At 46.1% G+C, this 10,065-nt stretch overlaps 1 protein-coding gene across 1 annotated transcript in view; it reads left to right on the forward strand.

Moving 5' to 3' along the window:
* oca2 (oculocutaneous albinism II) overlaps positions 1-8,708 on the forward strand; it is a 337,303-nt gene extending 328,595 nt beyond the window's left edge. The window contains exon 24 of the mRNA XM_078402106.1: positions 8,171-8,708. Within this exon, the coding sequence (XP_078258232.1) occupies positions 8,171-8,258 (88 nt within the window). The 3' untranslated portion in view covers positions 8,259-8,708. The remainder of the gene's footprint in view (positions 1-8,170) is intronic.
* The last annotated feature ends 1,357 nt before the right edge of the window (positions 8,709-10,065 follow it).

Here is a 10,065-nt window from a genome sequence, read left to right on the forward strand (position 1 = left end):
GGTTTGGAGGGATATGGGCCAAACAAAGGCAGGTAGGACTAGTATAGTTGGGACATGTTGGCCTGTGCAGGAAAGTGGGGCCGAAGGGCCTGTTTCCACACTGTATCAATCTATGACTCTATTACCCGCTAAATTACTCCAGCACTTGTGTCTTCTTTTGTAAATCAGCATCTGCATTTCCTTGTTTATGAGGACCTAGTTAATTTCACTGCACATTTATGTGTATGTGACAAATAAATTACTATTGAAGTGGTTGTTCTCTGCCTCAGAAGGCAGTGGAGGCCAATTCTCTGAATGCATTCAAGAGAGAGCTGGATAGAGCTCTTAAGGATAGTGGAGTCAGGGGGTATGGGGAGAAGGCTGGAACGGGGTACTGATTGAGAATGATCAGCCATGATCATCAGCCATGATCACATTGAATGGCGGTGCTGGCTCGAAGGGCTGAATGGCCTCCTCCTGCACCTATTGTCTATTGTCTATTGTCTATTGTTCACTCTCACTTCAGCAATCAATCTAAGCAATTAATCACCCCCAACCTAGACTCACTAGAGTCATAGAAATCATAGAACTGTGCAGCCAGGAAACAGACCCTTTGGCCCACTTTGTCCGTGCTGACCAAGATGGCATACCGGGCTAGTCCCACTTGCCTAGATTTGGTCCAAATCCTTCTCAACACTTCGTATCCAGATTATATGTCCAATTGTCTAAATCTCTCCAAACTAAGCAAAAAAAAAACCCTCAGAAACCTCTTCAAACTGCAATTGCCTCCAAAGCTTTTTGGATCCGACAGTTAAAGTTTTCAACTAGATATAAAAGATGTTTTCCTCAGTTTGCTCCTGGAAATTTTGATGCTCATTTCAAAATCCCTTGGTTTTGATTTCCCCATCCTTGGAAACAGCTTCCCTGTATCTCCCTGATCATAGTGAGTGAGGGGCAATGATTTGACCATTTTACTGCAAATAAATGGACAGCTTAAAATTTTTTTTTTAAATGTGACGCTGGGAATGGCAACATTGTGCATGCTGCCCCTCTTAAAACAGTCTTCTATGATCGTTTCCCCTTATTAAATTCACAGAGTTATAGAGTGTTACAGTGTGGGAACAGGCCCCTTCGGCCCAACTTGCCCACACCGGCCAACATGTCCCAACTCCACTAGTCCCGCCTGCCTGCCTTTAGTCCACATCCCTCCAACTTGTCCTATCCATGTACCTGTCTAACAGTTTCTTAAACGTTGGGATAGTTCCAGCCTCAAGAACCTCCTCCGGCACCTTGTTCCATATAGGCTCTCTGTCCGTTTAGTGTGCTGACAATGCCATTGTTTCCAGCACCGTGGGTATCCCATTTATTGATTGAAGATTAAACGATACAGCATGGAAACAGGCCCCTTGGTTCTACCGAGCCCACACCGACCATCACCTGAGTTCCATGTTATCTCACTTTCGCATCGACTCACTGCCCACTGGAGGCAATTCACAGAGTCTAATTAACCTACACACCCACACGTCAATCTTTACTAAATCATAACGGCTCTCGGTACGACCCATGTTGTTTAAACCCAATGCTGCCTGCACAGGTGTGAGTACTCACAAACTACGTAAGTGGGGAAGAACGGGGGTGGGGAGTGCGGGCTGGGGAGGGGAACTCCAGATGCAGCTGAGATCTCGGGGATTTCAGCCCTCCCTCTCCAGCATATTTCTATCTAACGTTCACCTGCACCTTCTCCAACCTCATCTATTGTATACGCTGTTCCAGATGTCAACTTCTCTACATCGGCGAGACCAAGCGCAGGCTCGGCGATCGTTTCGCTCAACACCTTTGCTCAGTCCGCCTTAACCAATTTGATCTCCCGGTGGCTCAGCACTTCAACTCTCCCTCCCATTCCCAATCTGACCTTTCTGTCATGGGCCTCCTCCATTGTCATGGTGAGGCCCAGTGCAAATTGGAGGAACAGCAGCTCATATTTCGCTTGGGCAGTTTACACCCCAGCGATATGAACATTGACTTCTCCAACTTCAGATAGTTCCTCTGCCCCTCTCTTTCCCCTCCCCTTTCCCAGTTCTCCCACTGTCTTCTCGTCTCCTACTACATCCTATATTTGTCCCTCCCCCTCCCCTGACATCAGTCTGAAGGGTCCCGAAACGTCACCCATTCCTTCTCACCTGAGATGCTGCCTGACCCGCTGAGTTACTCCAGCATTTTGTGTCTACCTTCAATTTGAACCAGTATCTGCAGTTATTTTCCTACAGTATCTATCTAACGTTCAATCGGCCAAGTCTGAATTTGGTGAATTTAGTGCAAGGCAACTGTTTCAGAGATCAGGGATTTCTGTTTTCTTTGTTTCACACCTGATTCACCTGACCTGGATAGAGTGGATGTGGAGAGGATGTTTCCACTAGTGGGAGAGTCTAGGACCAGAGGTCATAGCCTCAGAATTAAAGTGTGTTCCTTTAGGAAGGAGATGAGGAGGAATTTCTTTAGTCAGAGGGTGGTGAATCTGTGGAATTCATTGCCACAGAAGGCTGTGGAGGCCAAGTCAATGGATATTTTTAAGGCAGAGATAGATAGATTCTTGATTGGTACAGGAGTCAGGGGTCATGGGAAGAAGGCAGGAGAATGGGTTTCGGAGGGAGAGATAGATCAGCCGTGACTGAATGTCGCAGTAGACTTGATGGGCCGAATGGCCTAATTCCACTCCTATCACTTGTGAACTGATGAACCATAAGACTTAGGAGCAGAATTAGGCCATTCGGCCCATAGAGTCTGCTCCGTCATTCGATCATGGCTGATTTATTTTTCCCTTTCTACCCCATTCCCCTGCCTTCCACCCGTAACTTTTGATCAACAACTGCCACACATCCTGAGGGTTTTTTTCCATTTATTGTATGGACTGTTAGAAATTCTCAGGCACGAGGAGAGGTGGCAGTATCAGCTTCTCGATCAACAGTTTGTGGTGCACCAATGTTATGTATGGGATTGAGAGGGAAAGATTGATGTGCAATGATTGAATTAAACATCTTCCTGTTTATTCCATAATGCACTGATGGTGTCAAAAGTTAAGAGTGCTCAATTGTCATATGGACCAACAGCATACCATGCGATTCCGGCTTGCAACAGCGTAACAGTTCCATTAGTGCAATATTCACAGATAATGTATGTTTTTAAAATGAAATATGTTAATAATTGTGATATATTAGGGCAAAAAACAGGAAGTCCTTTGTGCAAACAAAGACAGTCCATTGAAGTTCATCGTTAGAGTCATACAATGTGGAAACAGGCCCTTCGGCCCAACTTACCAACACAGACCAACATGTCCCATCTAAACTAGTCCCATCTGCCTGTGTTTGGCTATGTCACTCCAAGGCTGACCAATCCATGTACCTGTCCAAATGTTTCTTCAATTTTGTAATAGCCCCTGCCTCAACTACATCCTCTGGCAGCTCGTTCCATAAACCCACCACCCTTCGTGTGAAAAAGTGTGAAAAAGTTACACCTCAGATTCCTATTAAATCTTCCTCCTTCACCTTAAGCCTATGTCCTCTGGTTCTTGGTTCTCCTACTCTGGGCAAGAGACTCTGTGTGTCTTGCTGATCTATTCCTCTCATGATTTTATGCACCGCTATAAGATCACCCTGCATTCCCCTGTGCTCCAAGGAATAGAGTCTGCCTACTCAACCTCTCCCTGTAGCTCAGACCCTCGAGTCCTGGCAATCGTTATGGCAAAGGTTAGTGCTGGTGGTATTGTGTAATGTAGTACTGTGTACTGTTCAAGAGTCCGAGGGTTGATGTCAAGGCATTTAATGCTCTGATGGATTCTAACAATGATTCGATAGATAATTGTGTAGGAAAGACCTGCAGATGCTGGATTTTCACTGAAGATAGTCACAAAATGCTGGAGTAACTCGGTGGGGCAGGCAACGTCTCTGGATAGTAGGAATGGGTGACGTTTCAGATCAAGACCCTTCTTCAGGCTGAGAGTCAGGGGAGAGGGAGATACAGAGATATGGAAGGGCAAGGTGTGAAAACGAGACATCAAAGGGAACTAAGTTCAATGAAAATGTAGACTAGATTATAGATTATTAGCTCGGGGAAGGTGCCAACGAAGCATACAAAGATAAAATGTAATTAGGTAGACAGGCAGACTGGTCGGAGAACTAGGATGGCGGAGGGATGGAGAGAGAGTGAAAGCAAGGGTTACTTGAAGTTCAGGAAGTCGATATTCATACTGATGGGTTGTAAGCTGCCCAAGCGAAATATGAGGCGCAGTCCCTCCAATTTGCAGTGCGATAGGTAATTGTTGTGTCTTTATGCTTGGGTATATTTGAGCGGGTGCCAGAGGACACCTGAAGAAGGGTCTCGACCCAAAACGTCACCCATTCCTTCTCTCCCGAGATGCTGCCTGACCTGCTGAGTTACTCCAGCATTTTGTGAATAAATACCTTCGATTTGTACCAGCATCTGCAGTTATTTTCTTATGCCAGAGGACATTTCTTTTCTATCTTTCCCAGCATCTGACTTTGACCAGAGCACCTCATGTTGCCCTGGACTTTTATTCTGCAAAAAGAAAACACGGACTTTCAGAGCTCGCGATACAGCTGCCCTTTCAATGGTGATGAACTTGAATTGTCTAGACTATGAAAATTACCTGAGTGATGCCTTCTGGTGCCAGACGTTGAATAATCCCCGTTCGTCTTTCATTTTTATTCCTTTTTAGTAAGTGAAAAACTAAAATCGACATTTACTTGAAAGGCAAAGGAAACAGGTTTGCAGTGAATGCCTCAACAAATAATAAAACTGAGGATACGGCTCCTGTTGTCAAGGTGATGACGATTATGGCAGAGGGATGACTATGGTGGAGTTAGAAATATCTAGAACAGTCTCAGTCTTGGTAAAACAATGCCTGTATTCTTTATCATTGCCACCTAAACACAAATAAGACAGCGTGAATAATGTTCAGCATATACAGTCTTTGCCTCGCCTTTAGTTTGGTTTAGTTTAGAGATACAGTGTGGAAGCAGGCCCTTCGGCCCACCGAGGCTGTGCCGACCAGCGATCCCTGTGCACTAACACTATACTACACACACTAGGGACAATTTACTATTTTACCAAGCCAATTAGCCTGCAAACCTGTGGGTCTTTGGAATGTGGGAGGAAGCCAGAGCACCTGGAGGGAAACCCACGCAGGTCACAGGGAGAACGTACAAACTCCGTACAGACAGCACCCATGGTCAGGATCGAACCCGAGACTCCGGCGCTGTAAGGCAGCAACTCTACCGCTGTGCTACCGTGCCGCCCATAGATGTGAAAGGCCGTGAGTTAAATCTATTTTAGAAGTTCCTTTGATTAGGGGATATCAGGAAAGATCTTAGAATCCAAGAACACTGGAAGAGAAGAAAATAGAAGCTGGATTTTGCCACCTGCCCCTTTAAGCATGCCCCATCATTCAATGCAATCATTGCTGATCCTCCCCAGTTCTCAAGTCACCCCCGACAGTCATGGCATCATAGTGTGGAAACAGGCCATTAGGCCCAACTTGCTCACACCGGCCAACTTGTCCCAGCTACATTAGTCTCACCTGCCTGTGTTTGGTCCATATCCCTCCAAACCTGTCCTATCCATGTACCTGTCTGCTTCTCAAATGGACCCTGCCTCAACTACCTCCTCTGGCAGCTTGTTCCATACACCCACCATCCTTTGTGTGAAAAAATTACCCCTCAGATTCCTATTAAAAATTTTCCCCTTCACCTTAAACTCATGTCCTCTGGTCCTCGATTCACCCACTCTGGGCAAGAGTCTCTGTGCATCTACCTGAGCTATTCCTTTCATGATTTTATACGCCCTAATAAGATCACCCCATATCCTCCTGCGCTCCAATGAATAGAGTCCCAGCTTACTCAACCTCTCCCTACAGCTCAGACCCTCTAGTCCCGGCAACATCCTCGTAAATCTTCTCTGCACCCTTTCCAGTTTGACAACATCTTTCCTGTAACAATGGTGCCCAGAGCTGAACACAATACTCTAAACGCGGCAGTCAACCTCATTGGTGTCTGGTTTCTCCTGAGCAGAAGAAATAAAGCAACATAGTCAATTGGGAGAAGTCTAAGTCAGTTGCTGACACAACTGTTAGGAATGTTTAGACAGAGGATGGTGAACCCGTGAAACTCATTGCCACAGACGGCTGTGTAGGCCAGGTCACTGGTATAAAGTCTGAGTCTGCACAACCTTTCCCTGTAGCTCAGCTTCCTGGCAGTATCCTTGTAAATCTTTTCTGCATTTCTTCCAGCTTACTGACATCCTTCCTACATTAGGGTGGTACTTGTACTTGCTATTCTCGTTGTACTTGTACAATGACAATAAAGATATTGTATTGTATTGTAGGGTGACCAAAACTGAACGCAATACTCCAAATGCGGCCCAACGAACATCTTGTACAACCGTAACATAACCACCCAACATCTATACTCAATACCCTGACTGATGAAAGGCAATGTACCAAAAGCGTTCTTTGCCACCCTAACTATTTTGTTTGGTTTACAGAGAGGGGACCTGTACAAAATATAAACAGAAGAAGGAGGAATAGATCTTCAAATTCTCCCGGACATAAATCTGGCTTTGTGCATGAACTTAGTGGGAAAATAATTAACTTATTCGCATGTTCACAAGTTATAGGAGTAGAATTAGGCCATTTGGCCCATCGAGTCTACTATTCAATCATGGCTGATCTCTGCCTCCTAATCCCATTTTCCTGCCTTCTCCCCATAACCCTTGTCACCCGTTCTAATCAGGAATTTGTCTATTTCTGCCTTAAAAATATCCACTGACTTGGACTCCACAGCCCTCTGTGGCAATGAGTTCCACAGATTAACTACCCTCTGACGAAAGAAGTTCCTTCTCACCCCCTTTCTAAAAAAGCACCCTTTAATTCTGAGGCTATGACCTCTGGTCCTAGACTCTCCCACCAGTGGAAAGGTCCTTTCCACATCCACCCTATCTATGCCTTTCATTATTCTGTAAGTTTCAATGAGGTCCCCCCTCAACCTTCTAAACTCCAGCGAGTCGAGGCCCAGTGCTGTCAAACGCTCACCATATGCTAACCCACTCACATTGTCATGTTCCTCCTCTGAGAATCTATTCATTGATGCTCATTCAGGGAAAATCAAGAAAAAAGACGTTTCCTTCTTACAAAAGACCTAAATAATCTTGAAGATAGATGCAAAATGCTGGAGTAACTCAGTGGGTCAGGTGGCATCTCTGGAGAAAAAGAATAGGTGACGTTTTGGGTCGAAACCTTTCTTCAGACTGAGGAAGGCCCTCGACCCTAAAACCCTACTTATCTCCTATACCTTTTCTCCAGAGATGCTGCCTGACCCGCTGAGTTACTCCAGCATTTTGTGTCTATCTTCGATATAAATCAGCATCTGTAGTTCCTTCCTACACCTAATGAATCCTACCTTACTTAGCTGCCTTGGTGTTCAAAATGCTTCTCACCCTCAGTCTGTTTATACATCTAGCAACAGGGTGTCACGGTGATACAGCGGCAGTGATGCTGCCTTACAGCACTAGAGACCTGGGTTTGATCCCAACTATGGGTGCTGTGCTGTCTTTATGGAGTTTGTACTTTCTCCCCGTGACCGTGTGGGTTTGCTCCGAGAACTTTGGTTCCTCCCACACTCCAAAGACGTTTGGGTTTGTAGCTTAATTGGCTTGGTATAAATGTAAAATTGTCCTGTGTGAAGGATAGTGTTAGTGTGCGGGGATCGCTGGGCGGTTGCATTTGGGCTGCAAGCTGTTTATTTCTGCTTCTGCTGTCTCTGTTTGTTGTCGTTCGCCTGACTAGGGGTCAGTTGACTGGGGTCAGTTGACAGGGCTCACACCACGGCATGAGCCCCTAACCGTACCCGTCCCCCTGGTGGAGGGGTGGACCTCACGGCCCTCGACAACAGCACATTGCACTGGCTACAGCGCCTGGAGGGCGTTACATAACCTCTGCTGCCTCAAACGCACGAAGAAGAAGCTGGTCGGTGCGGACTCGGCGGGCCGAACGGCCTGTTTCGGCTCTGTATCTCTAAACTAAACTAAATTTAGTAGCAGTTTGAGGTACTCCAATTTTCACCGAATTCCTATGTAACCTGTCATTAATTTTCACCTCATTGCTTCCTTATTTAATTTTCAGGTTGGGGTTTCCAATGATGCTTGTCTCCACCACTATTGGGATGTGCTACCTCCTGGTCGTTCACGTTGTGCTGGGGTGGAACCTGTGAACTGGCCTTGAAAGATGAAAGGGAGCATTGCCTGTGTACGCCACAGCTTATCGTCGACAGTTAATGAATCGGGAGAAAACTGAGATGTCAGAGCGAAGAGAACTTGCCAATAAACCCACCACCTGTAGCCTCTTGACAGGTATTCCTGTAATTGGCTATGGAAGTGAGTCAAACAACCGTGACAAGGGAATCTATTACATACACAAAGCACATTTTTCTAAAGCGTTCCAAATGATGTGTTTACATTGGGGCAAACAAAACACTGTAGCCATTTCAGAATGGACCCACAGTTCCTTTCAGCTAATATCCAGGCAGATAGCAATGGATTTCACTGGTTGATCTGTTGAGCAGCCACTGGGGTTTATCCTGATATGTCAAATGATTGAGATTAAAAAAAATGAGTGTATTCTCAAAAACTTAATAAAATATGTTCCTGCAAACAATGTTTGTCACCCAAACAGAATTGTTGTCAGCCTGTTCAGTGTTTGTGCAATTCAGAAGCTAAATAGTGCAGATGCTTAAAATCTGAACTGTAAATTGCTGGCGTTACTCAGGTCCGACCACACTGGCACAGTTGGTAAAGCTGCTGCCTCATAGCGCCAGAGACCCGGCTTTGATCCCTTCTACGGGTGCTGCCTGTACGGAGTTTGCACGTACTCCCCGTGACCGCGTGGGTTCCCTCCGGGTGCTCCGGTTTCCTCCCTAGGGGTTTGCAGGCTAATTGGTCTCTGCAAATAGCCCCAGTGTTATCCAGTGCACAGCGAGTGGATACGCAAGTGGGACAACATCGAACTACTGTGTACGGATAATCGATAGTTGGCGTGGACTCGGTAGGCCGAAGGGCCTGTCTTCACGCCGTACCTCCAGACTAGACCTATGGAGAAATAAGCAGAGTTCGTGGGCCGATACATAATTACGCAAATGGACTCAAAATGGTGGATTCAGTGGGTCAGGGAACATCTCTGGAGAACATGGGCAGGTGACTTCGCTGGTCGAGACCCTTGTTCAGAGTGATTGTAGGGGCTTGGTTAGCTTACAACCCAACAATATAAACATTGAATTTTCCAATTTTAGGTAAACTGCAACAACCCCCCCTCCTTCACTTTCTCCCCCCCACCCCCATCCCTCTCCCCTGTGCCCTACCTGGATTTGCACTAAACATTATTCCCTTTATCATGTATCTGTACTCGGGGATGGCTTGTGCATAGTCTTTCCGCTGACTGGATAACACACAACATAAGCTTTTCACTGTACCTCAAAACACGTGACGATAAACAAAACTAAGTGACGTGACACTTCCTGCTAGCCATGCGCTGTGGATGGTTACAGCATCTACCCCATCTGGCCACACGGAGCTGTGGGCTCAGGAGAAGAGAACGGAGGGAATAAGGGATCGGAAACAACCCTTGTCAAGGTCAGTGACAATTCAAGTTTTCAACACTCTTTCCCCCCCCCCCACCTCCTCTTTCCCTGCATTTTAAAACTCATTTGTCTCCAACACTTTTCAGTTCTCACAAAGTCCTGAAATCTTCTTTCGTGTCCATCTTTCTCCGTTTCAAATGTTGACATCGCTGTCATCGTCCGTCCTGAAAAGGACACAAGCTTCCGGCGACAATCAGTGAGTGGGAGCCATCTCTTGTTACAATAGATGATGGTGGTAGCAGAATTAGCTCAGGACACCTCTGGTTTCCAGCCCCGCGACGTGGATGCTTCTGCTATGGGGCCGGTCCTGAAATAAAAGATAGAGTGCTGGATGCAGGCAGCATCTCTGGAGAACATGGATAGGTGATGATTTCCGATTAGTCTG

Source organism: Rhinoraja longicauda, chromosome 7 (assembly GCF_053455715.1).
Source record: "Rhinoraja longicauda isolate Sanriku21f chromosome 7, sRhiLon1.1, whole genome shotgun sequence".
In the NCBI taxonomy this organism is placed as follows: domain Eukaryota; kingdom Metazoa; phylum Chordata; class Chondrichthyes; order Rajiformes; family Arhynchobatidae; genus Rhinoraja; species Rhinoraja longicauda.